Source organism: Maylandia zebra, linkage group LG15 (assembly GCF_041146795.1).
Source record: "Maylandia zebra isolate NMK-2024a linkage group LG15, Mzebra_GT3a, whole genome shotgun sequence".
NCBI classification, from domain to species: domain Eukaryota; kingdom Metazoa; phylum Chordata; class Actinopteri; order Cichliformes; family Cichlidae; genus Maylandia; species Maylandia zebra.
In genome coordinates this window covers 21492308-21516807 of record NC_135181.1, presented here as the reverse complement: position 1 = coordinate 21516807, position 24500 = coordinate 21492308, and the positions used below count along the sequence as shown (strand labels likewise).

Below are 24500 nucleotides of genomic sequence, written 5' to 3'. Positions count from 1 at the left end.
CTGAAGTTTGCCACAGAGCACATGGATGATACAGCAGAGGATTGGGAGAATGTCATGTGGTCAGATGAAACCAAAGTAGAACTTTTTGGTATAAACTCAACTCGTCGTGTTTGGAGGAAGACGAATACTGAGTTGCATCCCAAGAACACCATACCTACTGTGAAGCATGGGGGTGGAAACATCATGCTATGGGGCTGTTTTTCTGCCAAGGGGACAGGACGACTGATCCGTGTTAAGGACAGAATGAATGGGGCCATGTATCGTGAGATTTTGAGCCAAAACCTCCTTCCATCAGTGAGAACTTTGAAGATGAAACGAGGCTGGGTCTTCCAACATGACAATGATCCAAAACACACCGCCCGGGCAACAAAGGAGTGGCTCCGTAAGAAGCATTTGAAAGTCCTGGAGTGGCCTAGCCAGTCTCCAGACCTCAACCCCATAGAAAATCTGTGGCGGGAGTTGAAAGTCCGTGTTGCTCGGCGACAGCCCCAAAACATCACTGCTCTCGAGAAGATCTGCATGGAGGAATGGGCCAAAATACCAGCTACTGTGTGTGCAAACCTGGTAAAGACCTATAGTAAACGTTTGACCTCTGTTATTGCCAACAAAGGTTATGTTACAAAGTATTGAGTTGTATTTTTGTCATTGACCAAATACTTATTTTCCACCCTGATTTACGAATAAATTCTTTACAAATCCTACCATGTGGATTCATGGATTTTTTTTCACATTCTGTCTCTCACAGTTGAAGTGTACCTCTGGTGCAAATTACTGACCTCTGTCATCATTTTAGGTGGGGGAACTTGCACAATCGGTGGCTGACTAAATACTTTTTTGCCCCACTGTAAAGTAAACCTATTTAATGTCTGTAAGGGCTGATAAAAGGGCAGAATTGACAGTATTGCTGTCACATATCTTCAGACACTTAGCTGAAAAACACGGGATCTATAAGAAAGAAAAAATAATTGCATATAAATTAATAACTGATTTAGATTTTTGTGTAGCAGGCTGATAAAATGCAGCTGGACAAGACGAGACAGGGCTGCAAGAGACAGGCACACTTGGGCCGTACGATTAATTGAATTTGAATCTTGATCAAGACTTTGGCTTTCCACAATTAAGTGAACACGATCGAGTAATATTCAAAATGCATGCTCTGCCAATAGACTGCAGATCTAACGTGTTAACCACAGTGGTTCCCTGCATCCTGCAGCATAAAGTTTCCGCAATCAGGAACACGACATCAAACAACAGATATACAACAAAACTCAAATGTCTGGAACGACAAGAGGCGGCGAGTTTGTCCCTCAAAGCAGATCGTCATCAGTTGTTTGGAAATGCTTTGGCTTTATGGCCAGCGAGGTTAACCAAGGACACATTGAAATCACTAACCAGTCACCAAAGTTATGTATACAATAAACATGGTGAGTAACAAAGGCTTCAGGAACATAGTGAACTTACCGGCTGTATAGTTTTTCAAAAGCAGAAATTAGTGTTGTTTTTACACGACGGTGCAATAAAAACATTTTTGTGTCCATTTGAATAATAAATCAAAATGTGATCACTATGTATTTCCTTACCATTCTGTACAGTCAGTGTGTGTTGAATAAGATAACAGAGTCGTTGCAAAGATTCAGTTAAATGAGGATTTTACTGGGCAGGATGCAAATTGATCCAGATATGAGTGGAAAATGGTTCAACTTTCATCAAAACATTTGCTGGAGTGAGGCTGGAGGCACATAACAAAATGAAATGAAGTTTTTGTCAAGTGGTTTTCCACTAGAGAAAAAAAAATCTTATTATGGGCTGAAGACCCAGCCAGCCCACTTTTTATTTATTTATTTTGTGGAAATTGAGTCACCATTTTTAACAATGGACAGACATTGTAGGTGAGTGACAAACAGGTAGATGGTGACTTGTTTGCCTGCAGGCTTTTAGCACATTATTGCAAATATTCACTCGAGTCAAACAGAATCACTAGAGCAGCTTATGGATATTTCACACATGTAAGATTTGTTGTATGCCAGATGTTATAAACACAAGTTTTAGATCCTAATATTTCATGGATTCCAGAGGGATGCAGAACCAGTGGGAAAATGCAGTTGGCTGTGGTTTAATGTGACTCCTTCTTCGATATTACACAATTGCATTCAAGATAATATGTATATGATGCATTTTTCTTTGCAGATCTAATACAATGGGCATGTCCTTGTTAAAAGAGATAAAACTATGGTGAGGTCTCCTTGTTTTATTCCCAAGCTAACTTATTTGTTTCGAATGCTCAAACATAGGTTTGCAAACTTGTGTGTGAATAAATACAACCCCCACCTGGCAAGGCGGGAAACAAAAACCTCGATGCCAACACTTCCACTAATACACAGATATATCAAAATGTAGCCGTCTGCCACGGCATTAATGTGTTACACACTCCACTTATGTCCAGAAGCTCTTTCTTATCTGTTGCTGTGTGACCTTTTTCTCAGCACCCGCTTCTTCCAAAAATGTAAATGTGTTTTAGACATCTTTGGATTTAAAAAATTAACCATTTGGATTGACATTTTATTTGACTGTGAAATGGTTAAAATCAGACAGCCACACAACATCCCAGCCAGGAATATATTTTTAAGAAAACATTTGGTTTCACCATTTACATATATATAGATATAAATTATGTTTCTCATAGGATTACGTTTCTGTGTCTTGCATGGTGAACTTACCTGTTTGAGCCTCTGTGACACTGAAAAGCTCTTGTTCTCAGATGCTGAGGTGGCATGGTGGTGCAGTGGTTAGCACTGTTACTTCACAGCAACAAGAATGTGCGTTAGGTCGTGCTGGCTGTCACATGATTTTGCAGAAGTGTTGAGGAGGCAGATATTTCATATGTGTCATTGGGAGACGATGTTTTTTCACCCTTTAGTTTGAACCAGATGTTAACAAAGTTGTCCTTTTTAGACACGCTTTTGCTGGGTGGGAAATTTCTCTCTGCTGCAGCACTAAGCACAAGGCCTGTTGTGACTTTTCATCATGGCTTTCCCCAATTCCTTCAGAACTCCTTACACATCCAAGACTATACTCAATGTTGATATTAAACTTAAACTTCACCTGCCCTGTAATATATGTTTCAGGTTATTGTTTCCTGTATTTTATTTCATTATGTGAAGTATTTCTTAGGCTCTCAAAAAGCCCTGTTTTAATAACATGTCTTATTAATAGCATTTTTATATTATTTTTTACTTCCTCCCTCCATTTACATTGTCGAGTAATTACAGAGACATTTGATGGATGGATAGATTCCTCTATAAAAATCTCTTTTAGGTTTTGTTTCCTCTCTCATTTTTTTTCTCACCAGATTGGCCACCCCACCTCTCCCATCTGTGTGTGTGTGTGTGTGTGTGTGTGTGTGTGTGCGTGTGCGTGCGTGCGTGCGTGCGTGCGTGCGTGCGTGCGTGCGTGCGTGTGTGTGTGTGTGTGCAAGCAGTTGGCCTATAGCAAACAGACTCCATGCCAAACCATCTGGGTCTTAAATCTGTCCTCCACGAAAATCCCTTTAGTTGCAAAATAACGCACACACACGTATACATACACTGAAGGTTAGGTATTGGGTCTGCAGTCCTCCATATGTAATGTTTTACATAAAGCTGCAACAGTTTTAAGTTTAAGGATTCCCCTGCCATAAATCAGGCTAAATTTGAATTATTTAGTGTCTTTTTCCCCCCTCCTCATTTTGAGATAGTAGATGCATCGTATTCCAGTGTTTACCTCTGTGCATTAAATTGGCACGCAATGGTACAGTGCTGTCTTTAAAATATTTATGAATTTATGCCCCCCCCCCACCAAAAAAAAAAAAATCTTGTTAAAGTCTTTGTCTCTGCATCCACAGTGGCTGTGGATGCTCACGCCAACCGCCTACTTTTTCTCTCTTCTTTCAAACAAAGCGAGAATGCAAACTGCATCACAGCACTGAGGAATTTCCCAGGACGTGCCTTTCAGACACAAACTGAATGTTTATTGCCTTATTCTACACGTGCAAGTATAAAAAATGTAGAGGGGAGAGCAATGCGGAGATAAAGTTTAGGCCAGGACTGGTGATAAAGAGAGATGAGAGGGTTAAAAGAGAAGAAAGAGTCTGGTTAATTTGGTGTCAGGGTATTGACTACTTTCGCTTCGCCGCCTGGCTTGATTGTATTGTTCACACAGAGAGTGATTGGGGAATTTGGTGTGTATATATGTGTGTGTAAGGTACAACAGCACTGCAGTAAATTACCTTGCAGGCGGCTGGTGGTTGAAAGCATGAAAGGAGCCTCCCCTTTCTTTTCTTGCCTCCTACCCATCATTAGGGTGTGCACTGCGTCTAAAATGGCAGGTGGAAGTGGTGTGTGTGTGTGTGTGCCCGCGCACACTTGCATGCTCGCTTTATGTAATAATGTGTGCTCGGACTGTGGGTGCAAGCATGGGTGCTAAAGCAGTTTGTACTCATTGTTCTGGCACCTCTTTCTCTCTTGATGCACCTCTCTGGCTACATTTTCTTTTCATGAACATTCATATATCCACTTCTGAACACAAAATAGCTGTTTTCCCCTTTCCTATTTCCTTTTCTTTCCATTTCTTCTTTGTCTATGAAATCCCTTTCTAGTTCTTTTAACATGCCAGCTTCACCTTTTTTCATTCCTCTCTCTGTCTCATGGGTGCTTATCAGTGTTGTTCACGTTTTCCTGCTTTACCAGAGCAGTCAAGGTATTTGCATTCCAAATGAGCAATCTACTTCTCTGACATGCAAATTAATGGATGTGAATTATGCATTTATAGCAGGCTGCTAACAGCAGCAGGACCAGCACAAACAAATGCAATGAAACACAGTTAAAGATGCCACTACAGCAGCATAATGGAGAATGCAGCCATTTTGGGTATTACAGGTTTCCTCCTCGAGTTATTGTTAGCATGCATATTTTTGTCCAGTAACCAGTGTTTATTATCTCAGATGAAAGCTTGCCTTTTTGTGTGTGTGCGTGTTAAATAATCACAGTTGGCTTGAAAAGCGACTTTAAAAAAATTCAACCAGCAGATCATGAAAAGAACATATCACAATGAGTCATGATAGAAGGTTACTTAGAAGGAGATTTAGGTCTTTATGAGGTTTATCTTCCTCTCATGGAGCACAAAAAGGATATCGTCCATGGTTTACGTGAAGTGTGCAGGAAGCAGGACATGTTGACCTCATCCTCATCTGATGGTGATTGCTTTGTCTAACCAGAGCCATTCTAGGAGAGCCGTTACACTTCCATTAATCCCATTTGGGGTTCAGCAGGGGGTGCTATAGAGCTATAGAGCCCATGCTCAATGAGTAGGAGTAAATGGAGCTAAATGGCTAAAGTAATTATTTACATGTTTCTACAGAAAATAGCCCATATTTTATTTGAGTTTTCATAATTACAATATAAGTGTTTCTGATTTGAAATAAAACAACCTCATGCCCATTTAGTTTTTCTTACAGTGAAGCCAGCTTTGCGTATAAAACACCAGCATTCTGCCTAATGCATGCTGATTGATCAGTTATGATATTTACAATTCCCTCAATAGCACCCATTTCCGAATGAAAACGAAAACAGATGTTCGAAGTGTAGTTAAACCACAACAGAAACTTCCGAGCTCGCATAAGAAACAGCTGGTTGTGGTGGTTGATGGTGACTTCTATCAGAGTTAGGGGCTGCTCGAAATTCTCCACAGATGCTCATTTCGTCATTCGTCATCTGAAACTGGCAGAAGTTGTAAAGTAGCTCATGGTGCCGTGCATCCTTAATATTCACTGTAAGGTGTTTTACTGTAATCAAAACCTGTAAAAAGTCTAAAAATGCAACTGTCTGTTGCTTCATTTGTTGAAAACATGATGGACAATTCCAGAAGATGTTTTTAACATACATTCTTCAGTGGCTGATAAGGTCTGTTATCACAAAATTATATAAACATATAAATCTGTCAATGTTCACTCTGATAGTTTGATGATTGACTGTGCTGGAAATTGTACAAATTTCAAAAAGCTACTATGTTAATAAAGATTTGTCTTATCTTATCATTTTATATTTACTTAAAGATCAAGTCATTTCCCCCCCATAATTCTCACTATTTCAGCTGACTACATTCCTACTCTGCTCATGGTAATGTGATATTACACACATAAGTGTGTCAATGTGATTCTAAAATGATTCAGGTTGACATACAGCGCCTTCAGAAAATGTCTTGCGTAGTTCAGGGTTGCAGTGCATGTGTGGAAACATTTTTAATTTTAACAAAGCAGGCAAGAGGTAAACAGGAAGCCACACAGCCTTACAGGTAGCACTGATTAAACAGTTTGTCATCGAGCATCATTAAGACCTGATGTGGAGAAATGAAAATCTGGTTATTGGCTTCAGGTTTCGTTGCACTTTAAAGCCCCTAATGTATTTGGTTTTGCAAATAACTCATACAGAAATGATTCATTGTGAGCTCTATTAGTATTATTTGACCCCACATAAACCACAGGTTATAATAATACCAGGGAGATGATGTAAAGCAGTTTGAGTGCAGAATTCAGACACAGCAGACTCCAGCTTTGACTGTTTTTGACTGTCTGGTTGTGACGTGCTGAAACTCATGGTTACCATGTTACCATGGTTACAAAAAGATTTCACATAAATATATGCATACATAAATATATACACACTTATTGATAAGATTGCATCGCAAACAGTTCAGATTCACCACAGAGATCACACGGGAGGATTGTCTTGTAACCCCATAGTTGATCGGCGCTTTCGCACAACAAACAGCGACTCTCTTTTTCAACTGGTCTCCATAGCAGAGTATGAGTGACAGCTCTTACACCAGCTCAGAAAAAGAGCCATAAGCACCATTGTTACCATGTGAGTTAAATGTGAACGCTAATTGTTTTGCAGTGTGTAGTGTATCACAGTGTCAGTACAAAAATCAAAATTAATAATATATAACATTAATATAACAACATCAACAAAAAGCAAGGACATGAACCAACTGGACCCCAGGGTGGTTTTCATTGTCTTGTTTCTCTTTGTGGTTCTTTAATGACGTTTGTTTGTTTTGTTGCACAGTGCTTTGTGACTACATGTCTTTGAAAAGCACCTTAAAAATGAACTTTCCAGACTTAGTTACCATTTAACTAAGTCTGGAAAGTAGCCGGCATCATGCTCCGTCTGTCACCCACCGTGTTTTCCTCCTGTTTCATGTAGTTTATCTTGCCGACCCTGGGGGGCCGTGCTGCTGGCTGAGATATTGTCAAAGAGTATATTTGTTTGGTAAAATGTGGGAGGATTACTAAAACTTGACGCTTCAAAGTCTTTTGCATCAATTCCATTCAACAGTTATCGGATTGCAAATTTCCTAATGTGTTCAAGAATGAATGAAACCTCAGGGGAAACGTGGTCGTGTTGTCCTTTTACATTTGTTCATCCCTTTTTCTATCACAGTAACTGTTAACGTTGTTATCTGTTATTTGTTGTGCTGTTCTGTTTGGGTTTCAGCAGGGATGCATTCATCATCCCCACATATATCAACACTTCTCTTTTTGAGCCACACATTTCTAATGAGGCGTTTGTTTACCTTCGGCAGTTGGATAAAGAATAAAAATGCTGTATATAAAGTGGGACACCTGGTCACCCTCGGCTGAAGCCAATTTTTCAGAGTTTCCGGTGTAGCCAGCAGATATCTGGGCCAAGATTTCCATTTCCACCCACTGGTCATTGTTTACAAATGCAGATAAATAATTAAAAGCTAAATCATTGTCATTCGATAGCCAATAGTTGTCAGATGCATCTTGGCAAATGCCATCTGTCTTGTTCTCTAAACACAGATTGTTTGCCAGCAGTCGACCAAAGCCTGCTCAAAGGCAACTGGTCAATAGTACTTCCACTACAAACACAACCCTTAAAGCTTCTGGAACAAAACATTTGCCTCTTGCCTACAGATTCTGCATATTCATATACAGAATCATTTGTCCTGGCAACACTTTCCCAATCACTTAACAAAGGTCACGAAAGACGTCAGACTGTGATCGGTCAGCAGTCAGTCATGTCTCACGGCCAAGTCATGGTAAGAATTCCTGAAAAAAATGTCAGAACCTAAAAAAAAATCGAATTTATGGAACTGTGAGCACACAGCTCCCTTTACAGATCACAATCAACTTCAAAATGTTCACACATAGTCCGCCCACTACACTCCCACAACCAATGGTCAATGCAAGTCACTCATGAATATTGATGTGCACATTGTTCCTGTGGAGAACAGAAGCAGTGTTAGAAACAAAACATAGTTTGAGAGGCTGATAGCTGCCAGAGCTTTTAATCCACTTGGTGTTTGTAATTCTACTGTAGGCGCCGAGATACAATCTCACACTCGGTAAGTAAAATAACAATTCCAAGATCTCCACTTGCTGATTCAAGGTAATTCCTTTATTTCTGAACGTGGCTGAGATTTAAAATCAGGATATTTGGGGTTACTGTAAAAGAACCAGACTTTCCCGAATCTGCAGCTTGATGCATCCATATATGTAAGTACAGGTGTGACAATATATGGTTTTACTTGAGCCTGTCTTTCCCCACCAAGTATACTTGATAGCTTACTTAATATTATTCTTTTAGTCTTTTTTCCCCTTCTGTGTGAAAGAATAACGCCATTCACGATTCATTTAGTAGTCTTATTTTGAAAGTTCTGATGCTGATAACACTTCCTTTCTGTTTTTTTCTCTGCTGGCTGGTTCACTGGGCAGATTGCTCAGTTTTATTCAGCTGCTCTCCCAGAGAGGTTCTCGTCCTGCAGTCAGATGTACTCCAACTCCACCATCTGGGACTTCATCTGGCAATGGTAGTTCCTTGTTCTGCTTTAGAGGTCTGCTCCAAACTGGAAGAACCGGGAGCAGGTGGAGATCTGGTTCATGCAGGGCAGAACAAGGACTACCAGTGCTTATTGCAGTTCAAGATGGTGGAGTTTGAGTTCGTATGAATGATAGGATAGAGAGGCAGCTAGTTATTTTGTCACAAATTACTTGGGAAATAAATGATTTTCAAAGGAGTCAATGAAAGCGTATTTTGGGGCATATACTGATGTAGAATCTATCCATAAAACTCTGGTTTCACTGACAGCAAATACTGATATTTTTAGTTTGTATCTCACCAGTTTAACTGACCAGAGCGACTGTGTCATGACTCCTTGTGGTGACTCTTATCACATGAGTGACAGTAATGTGAAGAAAACTGAACTAGCTTGCTGTAGAAAAGAAGAAAGTCACAGCAAGAAAATAAACTGGAGAGCATCAGACAGCAAACAGTCAGAGACAATCTGTCGATATCGTGTGGTGAATCCCACCCCTATATATCTTATGTTATGTTTGATATGACATAACTATAAACACTCAAAAGATAATTACAAGCTTCTAAAAATAAACCTGCCTACTGTACTTGTGAATCCAGCTCACCAGCCTGAATCACGAATGGCTGCAGCAGAAAAGAGAATCCCGTTCTGACTAACTGCTGCTGTGCTATACCTCCACCCTTCTTACTCAAATTAAATTGTGGTGTCAGTGCAGTCATGGTGGGGAATCTTCACAGGAAGCAATGAATCAAACAGCAGTGAGCAAACTGCATTAAGAGCAGAACTTGCCGGCGTCACATCTTTTGTGTCTTTGTTTTTGTTTTGTTTTTTGCTATAAAAGCTGCTTAAACCCTCTGGGTATGTTTGCTGACATTTTCTTCAACAACTGCCGAGTGCTGACGTCAATGAAGTTAAAATGGTTTGCAAACAATTACCTCTCACTAAGTATTAGAGGCACCAATGTGTGAAATTGCAGCTTTAGTTTGATTGTTTTTGTACTAAAAATAAAGTGAGAACTTTTTAGTATTTCCCCAAAGAGTTCTTTGTGTTCAAACTGGAAGTGCAGTCCAAACAGGGGCTTCACATTATACCTATTTGCCATATCATCAAAGTAATCGACTGGTAGATGTCAGCGCACCAATATATCCATTCAGACAGAAGCTGCTAGAAAGAATAGTCCTTAAGGACCTATTAAATGAACTATTGTGTTTTTCTTTATTTTCTCTCATATAAGATATGTGATAAAAAAAAAAAAGTCATGACACTATGTCCATAAAATCATAAACCTTACCTGATTTGAATTTGGCTGATTTCACATTCAAAGTAATCTTGTGTCCAGGCAGATGCCTTTGCAGCTGCTATTTTTAAGCCAATCCCTTTCTGACCGCTTGCACAAACAAACCTGAAGGTCATGTGGTCGTGATGAGAGATCTCAAGCTGTAGAGTCTGTGAGCATGCTGGTTTTTCCAGCATTCATGGAATTGAATGCACCGTGAATGTATCCTGCAGGGAGAAACTTGAAAGGAGAAGTATTTTAATGCACATATACCACCACGTAGTACATTAAATAGTAGATGCTTTTGTTTTGCTATACCAACACAATGTCTGCTTACCACCTGGACCTGGTTTTCATTTGGGTGTGATGGTGGGTTACTGAGTAGTACTGTTGCCTTCCAGCAAGAAGATTCTGAGTTTAAACCCTTATTTGGAAAGTTCAGTGTGGAATTTGCATGCTCTGCCTGTGCCTGTGTGGTGATTCCTCCCAAAGACATGCTTGTTGGGTATATTGGGATTCTAAACTCGCTGTTGATGTGGCCTAGAAAAGAGCTACACGAGTGCCAGTTTATCCCTGTTTTGCTTTTTCTTCCCGAAAATGAAAATCAAGTTGATGGACAACCTTTTTACTGAACCATATTCAAAAACATGGAACATGACTCCTACCAAGTGATATAAAACTGGCAGCTGCTTTGGAAATCATCCTGAAGAACCCTGTAAGACGGCCTTGGAGATAGCCATTAATTACTATCTGCAGTATTGCTTGTTTGTATGGTACTAACAGTATAAATTCCTGAGGGCTACCCGTCAGCAACCTACTAGATGGACACATGAATTTGAAAATTCCAGGTGACATCCCTTCACCTCATTCTTGAGTTATTGCATTCACAAATTTGGGTGTCCACACTTCCTGCCCACCCACCAGCCGGGTGACAACAATACCCCACCAGCCTTTTACAGCTAAGAGGTTAAAAATGTATGCAAATGTAATACACTTGGCAGTAAAGGGTCAAGGCTAATGAAAACCTACCCTCCTCATCTAAGCACATAAAAAGAGACGCATGACAAAATGTTAAAGGCTAGACTTCAATTTATCAAACACAAATGTCATTGGGAATTTCTTTGGGATGAGTTTTTTTTTCTAATTCCTGGTTTTAAAGGCCCAAACTAACCTGAATCAGAATAAATTGATGGCTTTCAGGAACTGTAACCCAATCATTTAAACCAATCTTGTACCATTACACTCTGGCTGTTGCTTGTCAAGGCCCAGTATCAATGAAACTGCATTCAGACCAGAGCAGAAGGACCCTGCTGTGCTTCAGGTCCAGGTCACCTATTTGAGGCCTTTGGGTCTTTGGCTAATGACAAAAACACTGCATGGGGGAATAAAAGCAGGGAAGGACGATGGATGCAATCGCAGTTCGCCTTGTAATCGGAAGGTTGCCGGTTCGAGCCCCGGCTCGGACAGTCTTGGTCGTTGTGTCCTTGGGCAAGACACTTCACCCGTTGCCTACTGGTGGTGGTCAGAGGGCCCGGTGGCGCCAGTGTCCGGCAGCCTCGCCTCTGTCAGTGCGCCCCAGGGTGGCTGTGGCTACAATGTAGCTTGCCATCACCAGTGTGTGAATGGGTGGATGACTGGATATGTAAAGCGCTTTGGGGTCCTTAGGGACTAGTAAAAGCGCTATATAAATACAGGCCATTTACCATTTACCATGATGTTGAATCAAAGTGCTTTATTTTCCAATAAGTATCAATATGTCTGTGAAGCTCATGGTACTTAAATAAGAAATATAATATTCAGTAAAAGGACTAGATGTTATATTAGCAATAAAACTATCAAGAGTAAAACATTTTACTGTCGCATTTTTTCATTGAATATCATTAATTACAAATGTCAGAAAATACAGATTTTTTAAAAGATTTGTGTTTTTATTTCACTGTGTTTATAACATTATCAAGTAGAAAAAGCCACATAAGCCATAAAATCACAGGATATGGAGCATATAATCAAACTGTGGATTATAGTATGTTTCCATTCAGAATGTTCTGAAGCACTGAGTGCTTAAATAATTAACCTCATTGTGTGGCTTTCAAATAAAATTTTAACCAAATAAACATGGAGGGAGTTTGACATAAATAAACCAAATCCAGCCTTCGTGAAGATCCCGAGTTGAACCATGAAAAATTGCTCTGTTTTATGATTATTTAGGTTAATTAGCATAAACCTAGTGCAGTGGCTACAGGGGCTCTGGGTTTGTATTCCTTTTAGCAGCTTTCATGTCAGGAAGAATAACAGCAGCTCTGCAGATAAAAGGCTAAACCTGTAAATGTTCTGCCAAATTTATGTCTCCCAACATCTACCGTAGGGTGCGATCCAATAAAAAGCCTCATGATGTCTGTGCACATGCTAAAAACACACACACATCCCTCCATCAGAAGCAAAAGTTTCATCGTCTTCATGCCTACCGTTTCTCTGTCTTTTATTTAACCCACACGCCATCTGGTTGAGTAATTTTTATCACAAGGAGGAGAGGGTGTCATCACCAAATGATTACACACTGAATGCGTGTGAGCGCATTGTCTGTTTTGTAGGTACCGCCCCACCTGGAGCTGAATAAACACATTCGAGAGAGACAAGATGCTAATAAGTACCTGCAGAAAACAACCTTGATAAGATGAGTTCTGCTCAAAGTCAAATCATTCTTGCAGTTAAATTGGTTCGGTGCAGACTAACAAGAATATTTTTATTGATGAATGGTGGGAAACTCAGTCTCAGCATCTATCCCTCCTGAGTTTGAGGAACCTGATGACTCTAACTTATTTTATAAATCCAGTCGAATTTATTAGAGTCAGTGTGTGATTGTCACCATATCTGTTTTTGCTGAACTGAATTGTGTCTCTGGGGTAATGTACTGTATATGATTTGCACTGCTAATATGAGATTATTTCAGTGAATTTCAACTTTTTTGTTTCCATGTCACACAAAAGGGCAAACCAAAGTCTCTGAGTACACAAGTTTTCATATCTGCAGAAAATAATCTCTTGAGCAGCTAGAAAGATATGCTTTTTTGTTTGCATGGTCAGATAAAGGCACTCTTGAGCATTACAAACTTTTTTTTTCCTTTGCAGGATGTTCTCCGTCACCTCGTCCCTCTGCCTGTTGTTTGTCTTCACTGCTCTTTTGAAGCAGGCAAAGTTTCTTTCAGAAAGGACTTTTGGTTTCTAAGTTCCTCTTTAGCTCCCCTAGTACCACGTTAGTGTCGTTTAACGCCACCCAACAAAGGGTGCACCAAGTTTGAAGGCCGAGTTAACATCCCCAGTCTGTTTGAAGGAGTGTCAGTAAGAACATGATTTATAGATATACTATTTAAAATAAATTAACCAAAAAGTAATGAATTAAAGTAAGTGTTTGGGTCAGATAAAAGCTGCCTCAAGGTGGAAGATTTGGAAACCACTCAGTTGTACAAGTGGTTCTGTTTTGTCTGTTTTGTCTTTTTTTTTAAAAAAAGAAAGAAAACCGGCAGAGATCACTTTGCTGTTTTCAAGAAACGATCACAAACTGATTTGGATCCATCAGTTTGGGCAGGATGTGGATTAGCCTTGGACTGCTCATATATTCATGTTTTTCATTTCATAATGACCTGTCCAGTAATTTGTGATTTTTTTCTTTTCTTTTTTCCCCTCTGTCTTTTAGGTACTAACACAGGCAGGTCACGGTTCCATCACCACAGAAATTGCTGAGGCCAAGCAGTTCTACTATGCTGAGGACTACCATCAACAGTACCTGAGCAAAAACCCCGATGGATACTGTGGACTGGGAGGCACAGGTGTCGCGTGTCCGATGGGAATCAAGACGAAGGCCTAGACAGCCAAAAACAGCCGAGAAATATCTCTGATCTGTCTGCAAGGATGCCGCAATGGATCGATTTGAAAGAGAATATTCACTAATGCAAAAAGTTTTGTGTTTCAGATGGTTAAATTCCTACCATTTGACATATTTTATGGACTTTTTTTTTTTTTACATCGGATTATAGTCCACATTTATCTGATGATTTTTTTTTAAGGATCAGTACCTGCCAGATGTCACCCTCTGACACAACATAAACTTTGAAAGCCAGTAAAGACTCCTCACAGTCTTTTGAAAAAATCTTTTGAAAAAGGTGTAGTCCAAAAAAAGTTCTGCGACACATAATCAATGATGAAATGCTGAGTAATTTCATGCATCCTGAAAAGGTGGTGTTTAAAATGAAATCTTGTCAGAGAGCAGTGAAATCCTGCACAGCATTAAGAATTGTTAGTGTGTGGAGTGCTTTTTCACTGTAGTAGTTTGTTTAATCAGCTCTTATAATTTGCAACTGCTTTGGGAAAATTATACGTTTGTTGCTTAAGTTCCTTTAAAAACATATTTGAGAGTGGGCTGCTGTCTAAAGACTAAAAGGAATAAAACAGCTTGAGAACTTGCTGCGTCTTTTGTGTTTTATGACTTTTACACTGCCCCGTGTGTATACTACACATGCTTTTTTTTTTTTTTTTTTTTCTAGATAAGAGTCATTCTTTACAGGTAAAGAAATCTCACCATTCCACAGCTGAAAGAAACTTAACAGGTCTGAACAACACAAACATATTACAGAGTGTCATCTTTTATTTAACAGAAATTAACCCAAGAATACAGGAGCGTGCTTCCATAGAAGCTAACAGGGTAAGTATTTGCTGCTAATTGTGAGCACCTCTATAAAAGCCAAAGCTTTGACAGTTTGCTGGTCTGGAGGATTCAGTTGTGTGTTAACACAATGCCACAGAGGATGGACATCAGTGACCTTAGAGAAGCAACTGTTGCTAACCATCAGTCTGAGAAGGGTTACAGTATAAGGTCATTTTCAAACAATTTAGTTGACCATTCTGCAGTGAGAAAGATTATTCATACTGTACGTGTAAAACATTCAAGATAGTTGCCATTCTTGTCAGGAGTTGAGGTCAGAGAAACCCAAGAGCTACATCTCAGCAAACTCAGTTAAGGACGCTGAACTAGTACGGCTTGTTTGGAAGAGCTGCTATCAGAAAGTCTCTTCCCTCTCAAAAAAATAAAAATGCAGCAACACAGTTTAGGTTTCCAAAGCTGAATCTGAACAAACGACAAGACTTTGTCCTTTGGAATCAAATTGGAGATGTTTGGCCATAATGCGCAGTGCCACCAAACACAGCATACCAACACAAACACCCCACACCAACTGTCACAAGCGCAGTGGTGAAGGAAGGTCTGGTGATTTGGGCTTGTTTTGCTGCCACAGGATCTGTGCACCTTGCAGTGCTACATGAAGTCCTCTGTATACCAAAGTATTCTAGAGTCAAATATGTCTGCTAGCCAAAACTAAGTTGAAAGTAGGCCATGGAAGAGGACAGTGACTCCAAAAACACTGACAGATTTATAACAGAATGACTGAAAAAGAAAAGAATCAAGGTGTTGCAATGACCCACTTAAAGTCCAGACCTCAAACTGATTGAAATTCTATATCAGAACCTTAGAGTGTTGTGCATAAATTAATGCTTGTAAGCATCAACACATTAAAGCACTGTAAAGAATCATAGACCAAAATGTGTCCACAAGGATGTGAGGGACTGATAAAGTCATTCAGGACATTATTACTTAATTCCTGCTAAAGAATGATGGGGTGTACAGTACTTGCCTTTTTTACAATGCTTTTGCATTTTGTCTAAATTTTTGTTATACAAGTCCGGCTGCAATATTTGTTGCTATCTGAGGTTGCAATTAAATCCTTTTAGAACCTTATCAAAACCAGATGTATTGTCCAGTCACTTCGATGGATCCTGCAAAAAGAAAGAGAGAAACAAAGACAGTGTTTAATGTTACAGGTTCACACAGATTGGAGGATTTTTTCCACCACGAGTGCCTGACCTTCGTTTAATTAAAAAAACCAAACAAAAAAAACAAATTCTCACTTAAATGTGCAGCAACCTATAAGATACAAACAGCAGATATCATGCTTTTAAATGCATTGGAACACTTTGGTTTGCTCTTTTGTTTGGCTTGTGACTGCTGTGTTTCGGGTTTGGGATTATGGATGACCTCCTTACTCTGATCTTTGCCTGAAGCGATGTTGCAAACCGTGACTTGTCTGTCATCACTGTTAATCTCCAACCATTTGTGTTTGTACAGTGAATGTGTGTGTTTTGATGGTAAAGCTTGGACACAGACACACACACACCAGCAGGAGGAGGAGGATGCATTTTGGTGCCAGGCACTCCAAAACTTGGCATCACCATCACAAAGCAAAAGAGATGGAAGAGATGAGTCTCTTTGGAAATGGCAGAGCGCCACCTCTGAGGATCTGTGCTGTGTTGGATCACCTCCATGGTGCTTCAGGACCACAGCTCGACCGGCTTTTAAAGCCAAATCTGACCACTATTTTTGGAATGGAGGAGTTTATCATATGAGATTTTGTTCAAATGTGCACCATGTTTAATTAGGTCCAGTAAGACCTAAAACGTGTATTCATGTGTGTGCCTTCAATTCTTATCAAATTTTTTTTAAAAAGATCCTCAGAGGTGTTTAAAAACTACTGAAAGAGCTTGTTTTTTAATCTGATTGGTTAATATCTTCACCTTTAAAAAGCCAATAAAAACAAAATGCATCACCTGCTAAACGTATTACTGTTTTAAAGAAAAGCTTCGTTTCTTTTTGATGAAGAACAAACTCAAAGTATCATGTTTGCTTTCAAGAAGCAATTAACCTTTATTTTAAAAATTGGACACACTTTCTTGTAATTATGAGGAATATGTTTCTTAAAATTATTTGGTAACATTCAGATCTTCAGGATGTGAGAAATGATAGCCACAGACGTTTCTGGAGACCTACAGCATTTAACCCATTCTGTTCCTGGTCTGTGCACTTACTGCAATTTTTTAGCTGGCTTTCTTAACTGGGTTGCTACATTGATACAGTAGTAAGCACTGTTGCCTCACAGCAGGAAGGTACTGTCTTGAATCCAGGGTGGGACGTTTTTAAAAATACTTTGCATCTTCTCCCTGTGCCTACACCTGTTCCTTAATTTTAGGTTAATTGATTCCATGGTAGTAGTGAAAGGCTGTGATAGACACCTATCCAGGGTTTACCCTGCCCCATGGTACCTGAGATAGCCATGTGACCCTAAGTGAACTGTAAGACTTTCACTAATATTAGACATACTATTATTGACCAACATTGGAGATTAGATATATATATATCCAGTGAGTGACTTGATAGTGACTCAAATCTCACAGGGGAAAAGAGCATATTATTATCTCATATTCTACATGAACTGGCACGCATCATTTTCATTTATATAATCGCCATTGCTCACACTCTGCCACAGAATATGTTCCTGGTTAGATTGTTGGACTACGCTGTCATCCTGTGGCGTGTTCAGTGTAGCGCATGAATCAAGCCCAGCGGTCAAACCCCATATTTGGTCCAATTTGACAGAAACTTCATATAAAAGATCACAGGAGATTTATCCAGACTTTTTTTTTTTAATAGGATGAGATCAGAAGCCAGTAAATCAGAATATGACATCAGAGATAAATATCAAAACAAATTATTTGAGAATTAGTTATAAATTAGGTGAGTTATGGTGATTTTTATTGTGGACAGTGCTCCTTCCTCCTACCATATGCGTACAACATGGCAAACACAATGAAAAAATGCAATTATAGATGATTTATTGTATTGAATGAAGAATTAAGAAAACAATGTCTCACGTGTCCTTTCTTTTAAATCAAATAATTTATGAAGTTAAGGAAGAGTAAGCGGTCCATAATCCATAATCCATAAGCAGTCCATTGTCTATAATAAGCAGTCCATAAAAAAAAAAACAAAACTGTTTCAGGTCTATGATAAGCACAATTCAATTAAATTCAGTTCAATTAGATTTTATTTATACAGCACCAAATCACAACAACAGTCGCCTCGAGGCGCTTTATATTGTAAGGTAGACCCTACAATAACACATACAGAAAAAAACCCAACAATCATATGACCCCCTATGAGCAAGCACTTTGGCGACAGTGGGGAGGAAAAACCTGCCATTTAACAGGAAGAAACCTCCTGCAGAAACAGGCTCAGGGAGGGGCAGGGCCATCTGTCACGACCGGTTGGGGTGAGAGAAGGAAGACAGGTGTGGAAGAGAGCCCGAGATTAAGAGCAAGGGCATTTAATGTGCATTAACATAATCTTTGATGTGAAACATGCATGGTGTTTTACAAATTTACTAACACCAGCCAGTGTAAAGTTTATGCCACATGCCCAAAATTTTCAATATTCAAATGAGCATAATCATTGTTTATGTTTCTGTAATTGTTAATCCATCAGCATGTATCAGTGTCAGTATCAGTGTTTAGTTTCACTCAGTTTGGTTAGTTGTCTTGACGTCCTTTTGCCTTTGTTTTGTATCTTTATTCAGCTGCAATAAAATGGCTCACTTTTTGTTAAGATCCAATTTTGCCTCCTACGTCTGCAGGACATTATGTTTTCTGACAGGTGGCCTAGTAAATTTAGGCCAGCCCCAAATTAATTTTTGTTCTTTGCTGCGGTCTGAGACCTCTATGTCACGCTCCATTTGTGTAACCTGTGAGAGTCCTGCTGTCCTGATGCCATGATTCAGGTCATCTCAGATTTGATGTTATTGTATACTATATATAGTATACAATAAGTTGATAATGATTATTCAAGATTGGGAGGTCCACCAGAGTCACAAATGATCTGGAGATCACTAAAACGGAGAGGCTGTCTCAATCTGCCGAGGCCATGGAAGGAAAGGTCACAGGCTGGTGTCCTGTATGACAGTTGAAAACCAGATCCCACAACTTGAGACTATTAGCTTACCTTCCTTTTGACCCTTCTGATGCTCCTCGGAAGCTTTGGTGTCCTCGTCTGTGCTGTCATCTTCGTTCCTTAATGTTGGGCTTTCCTCCACCTCATCTGCTGATAGCTCCATGTATGACTCTACTGTAACATTCTGTTCTTACTCTTATAAAGAACATCTTCTTAAACCGCTTCTTCTTCTTTCATGTTTAACGGCAGCTTAGATCCAAAGATGTTGCACTACTGCCATCTCCTGGCTTTTATTCTTACTTCACTTCCGAATCCTCAGATCCTCTTGAGGAGACCAGTATTTCTCAAAAAACAAAGAACCGCCCCTTTCCCTTCACCATGACTTAACTGATTAACCACAGTTCCATTTCACCACCTCATCACCCTCCTGTGACATAGATACTTCCTGCAACTAATAAGCACATGTTCAACGCTTTGTCACTTAGATGTTTCAACATAACATAACATACCTCATCCTTCGCAGGAGCACTATTCCTGGTACTACCCAGAGCTCTTTTCAGTTCTCCAATAGAAAAGGGACAACTCATTACATCTTCAGTACTCTCCTTCCTCCCTAAAGCTTCAAGATTTCTTCCTTTAGTCCCCTCTCTTCCTCATTTACTTTCCTCTGATAAATTTCTCCCACTATGTATATCAACAAAAGTACTTGCCAAGAAATCAGCTTTTTCCCTATCAGTTACAGCTACTTGATTATTCTTATCATTTCCCCTCATCATCCCCCACACGTCCCCTATTTGAGTATTCCTACGAATTGTATTGCAGAAATCTCTCCAGTATGTTCTCTTTGTTCTTCTTATTGTACTTCTGACTTTTGCACTTTTCCCCTACTCTTACAGTATTCTTCACTTTGACTTTGCACACCACCACAAGTTTCCGTGCTTTTTCCATCTGCACTTCTGTGTTACAACCAAAGAGTAAATTTCTATCTCTGAGTATCTTAGCATATTTGATTTCCCCAACTTGTGCCTTAAGTGCTCTTGTTAACTTAAGTGGATCTATTTTCTTCACACCCTCTTCCTCAAACCTGACAATTACATTCATACTTGGATTCGTTCCCTCTTCATTACCTTCACTATCAGTTCCTTCCGTACTACCCTCACTTCTCTTTTTCCTCTTCCTTTCACTAGCTCTGCGCCTCTTCCCCCCTTTCCAACTTTTTCCCACTCATTCTCTTCACCCTGACTGCCAATCTCTTCCTCTTCACTACCATCCATACTATTCCACTCACTGCTTCCGCCCTCCAACTGTGCCAACCCTGGTCTATGAGAAGAAGTCTGCAGGAGACCATTACCGGACCTGTTCAGGCCTTCGGCCGGCTCTCCTACTTAACTCACTCACGCACCAAACCACCAACCAAACACACCTTACACCCAAACCCACACTAACTACAACAACTATGCTGCACACTTTGAAAAAAAACTTCCACTCCCAAACCTAACAACCGACCGCACTCTGTGTGTGAGACACGCTCTGTGTGCTTCAGTGTGTGAAATATGAACATGGTGACAGTCGGCCTGTGGAAATTGATTTTGTTCATGGTGTGGCAACCCCCCTGTCTGTGGACGCACAGGCCGGTCCAACGGCGTTTGGTTAGCTGAGGTGGCGACTTGGGAACTGAGGGCTCCCGCATTAGCTACAGAATAACACTGAAACCGCTGTGTAATCACGGGTTTACATTTATTCTGGAATCGAACAAGAGGATATTTTGACATCAAAGGTTGAGTTCTATATTAGGTAAAAAAGGTTGAATTACTCGTTTCAGTGGTAGAAATTGTTGATTGCTTTGTGCCTGTCCCCTGACGAGTGTGTAAACTTAAAGAAAGAGAGAAAAGAAGGTAATTTGGAGCCACATAGAGATAGACAGGCTTAATTGGGTGACGTTCTCTGTGGTGTAAAGAAAAAAAGAGTCAAAGCAGTAAGAGGTGAGTAGTGGTGTGAAATATGTTGAGTTTTAAATCTGATGTAGAGAATGGAGAAATAAAGTGAGAGTGGAGAATTATTGAGAAGCAGAGAGAGGAATGTGTTGTGAGACTGGCAGGCAGTTTGCGCTGTAAAGCTGGGCGTGTTGCCTGTGATGAAAATGATATTAAATAGATCTCTTAGTGTGTTAATACAGGTGGCTACGGCCCTGGACCAACCGCCCACCACAAGCACAGCGGCCGAAGCTAAATGATAGTAATGGGAACCACAATCAGCAAGAATCAGCAGCTGTGGAACCGACAGCAGTGAGGAGGGAAGAGGAGAAATTAAGAGAAGCTGTAACACATAAAATTGGGTTGAAATTTGGGGCCAATGGACTTGTGGAGGTTGGGAAGGCGTCCAGAGCATTGCAATAAACGGTGAAACAAAAACACACACAAGCAGAGAAATGTGAGAGAAAAGGCAGCTTTTAAGGAAACTCCTTGTTTGAAAAAAAAAAAAAAAAAAAAAAAAGCTAAGGCAGAGAGAGACTTTGCTGGATCTGCAGCTCCACTGAACACACATAAAATTAACCTGCCTACAAATGCACACACATGCAATGAAGAGCAGCTTACACTCAGCAAAGAAAGACTGGTATGACCAACCAGTGAGGAAACAATAAATTTAGTGGTTAAGAGTCAAATTGTGAGATGTTTTCTGCTGATTGAACAACACTAGTGAGTTACTGAAGGAAGGAAAATTCTCTTTTGTGAGTTTAAACATGATCTTAAGAATTTAAATATCTACCAGTGTTGTCTTGTCAACTTGATGGGCTATGAGTTGACTATATCGTGAGGAGAAAAAAAAAAAAAAAAAAAAAAAGGGGGGGGGGGGGGAGAGAGAGAAGGCTGACACAGGGCCTAGCCCAGTGTCTCTCCCCTCTCTTTGTGACACAGCCAACACAACATCATTCTCCTGTTTTTTTTTCCTCTTTTTGCTTGATTACAGGCTGCTTTGCCGGCCCTGAAAGCCGAGGCTGACCTGCATTCCTGCTCTCCCCTCTATCATCTTTGACGTGACCCTGACCAAATGCTGCAGCAGCTGGACCCACAACAACGACCTGAAAATGTCAACAATGCTGCAGGAAAGGATCTCATGCAGCAGAGACGGAGAACGCTAAACCTAAGGCCCGTTTCACTACACGGGGGAAATTTCCCAGACAGCTTCAGCTGACAGAGCTGTGACGAGACGCCCATTAAGCCCGAATGAAAAGTGAGGCCGAGCAACATAATGCTGACCTTGATAACTCTGCATTAACACTGTGCAGGGTAGTGATGGACCAACACGGATGATCGGGCAGCAAATAAGTGCGTGTCAGAGACAGGAGGAGCAACTGCGGTCAAAAGGCACCTCAGAACGGACAAAACACAGAAGATGATGCAGGTTTCACCTGCAGTGACCATGGACACTGGAGAAAGGACTGCCCCAATGGGCGCCAGAACCAGGATGGACTAAACTTTGAACAGCAGCAGCAGCAATGGTCGCATACAGACTGAAGAGGAGGAGGGCAGGACCCCAGGGCACGCTTCAGGCCGTGGTTTAGCCAAAACACCAGAACAGGAAAGTGATGAACACAAACACACTGATTCAGCTTGACGTGAAACACACACCTGAACACATGTGCCCTCGTTGATTGAGTGAGAAATGACAGACATACCTAAATCGAAATGCTGATTCACTGAGAAGTGATCCACACACATACACATGCACACGCTTGTGCAATGAGGAGTGATGCACACACACACACACACACACACACACACACACACACACACTCACTCCGTCCACTCCTCTTCACACTCCACTCACTCGGGTAACACAGGGGTAGGTCCAGGGAATCTGTACACAGAGACACGAAGGGATAGTAAGGTAAATCGCTGTGAAAACACTTCAGAAGTAATTGAGCTGGGGTTACACTGACGAGGGTCGGCAACGGTCCAGCGACGAGAAACACAGGGCTGCCATCTTATAAAGGAGCTGGATCACTCGTGATGAGCCACAGGTGCGTGGGCCAAGGGCAGGAGCCCACAGGTGAGCTCCGCCCAGGCAGACGGAGGAGGGAAAGAGGGGAAGGGAGAGAGCAGCAAAAAAAATCAAAGAATACAAAACATATGTAGCCATACCGAGCCGACCGGGTAGGCACAGGGACCCTGACAGACACAGTGATACAAAGTTCTACAATTAACTCAGCATGGGAACCACAAAGCACCAGCCACCTTGCCATACAAATTTGGATCTTGGAATGAGATAGTGAGTCATTGTAGTGTTCAGATAGTCTGAGCCCAGTCCAAAACAAGAGAAAAAAGTAGCACTGACCCGTATTATAAATTTTATTTATTTAGTTATAATTCTGACCTTTTGTCACGGCTGCCGAGGCGAGCCGTGTGGAGTTGGAAAAAGGACCCAAGAGCAAGCAGTGTATGAAAAGATTAGTGGAGTTTATTTACAAGGTGTCAGTGGCAGGAACAGAAAACGAATAATGAGACAAGCTAACGGAAACCTAAACTGGGAAAACTAAAGAGCAACTAGAAATCCACAGGACACGGGGTGAAAGGCAGAGAGACGCAGACTGACGGAGGATACAAAAACGCAGAGAGACACAGATGAATGCAGAAAAGCGCAGACTTACATGGAGTAATACAGACGAACCGGCAACAGGCAGGAGAACACACAGGGCTTAAATACACACACCAGTAATCAGGGGATAAGAGACAGGAGGGCAACACAGCTGGGAGAAATCAGAGCTGACGGGACAGGGGAAATGTAAACTGAACACACTCACATCAGACATGAACCTTCAGAATAAAACAGGAAATTAACAGACAGAGAACCAGACAGGACACTGAACTTGACAGGCAGACTCACAGTCCGAAAAGGCCCAGACGGACAAGGTCAGGGGGCCGACCCGGAGGCCAAAACAGTTCAGTTCCGGGGGCCGACCGTGTGAAAGGCAGCGGCAGTGGGGCAGGTCCGGAGGCCGGCCACGCAGTAGGCAGTGGTGTGGAAACAATTCTGGGGGCCGACCGTGCAGACGGCAACAGCGGCGTGGAAACAGCTCTGGGGGCCGACCGTGCGGACGGCAACAGCGGTGTGGAAACAAGTCCGGAGGCCGGCCACGTGGAAGGTAGTGGCGGCGTTCAGGAGGGCGTCCACGGTGGCGGAGATGCCCAACAAGCGGCCTGGCAGATGACCGATGACACCTTTTTTGTTTGCCATACTGAGAGAAAGAGGCAATCACTGTATGAAACATTAATTTTTACTGAAGCTATTTGAAATGGTCTAAAATACATTAAGGTGACATCTGTGTCCACATAGATAGATGTGTTAGATATTGCTAAATTAACTTGTATTTTATTATTATTTCATAAGCATCAGATGAAGAGCCTAAAAGAAGAATTTTGCCCAGGAAACTCAAATCCAGTTAATTTGGCTATTAATTATAGTAATGATAATTACTCACTGCCAGGGCTGGACTGGGACAAAAAATTGACCCGGGCATTTTGAC

The 24500-nt window shown here is 40.9% G+C and overlaps 1 protein-coding gene across 2 annotated transcripts in view; it reads left to right on the top strand.

Moving 5' to 3' along the window:
- msraa (methionine sulfoxide reductase Aa) overlaps positions 1–14610 on the top strand; it is a 58332-nt gene extending 43722 nt beyond the window's left edge. For both annotated transcript variants that reach the window (XM_004550676.5, XM_004550675.5), the window contains exon 6: positions 13844–14610. In XM_004550676.5, coding sequence (XP_004550733.1) covers positions 13844–14014 — 171 coding nt within the window. In that variant the 3' untranslated portion in view covers positions 14015–14610. The remainder of the gene's footprint in view (positions 1–13843) is intronic.
- The last annotated feature ends 9890 nt before the right edge of the window (positions 14611–24500 follow it).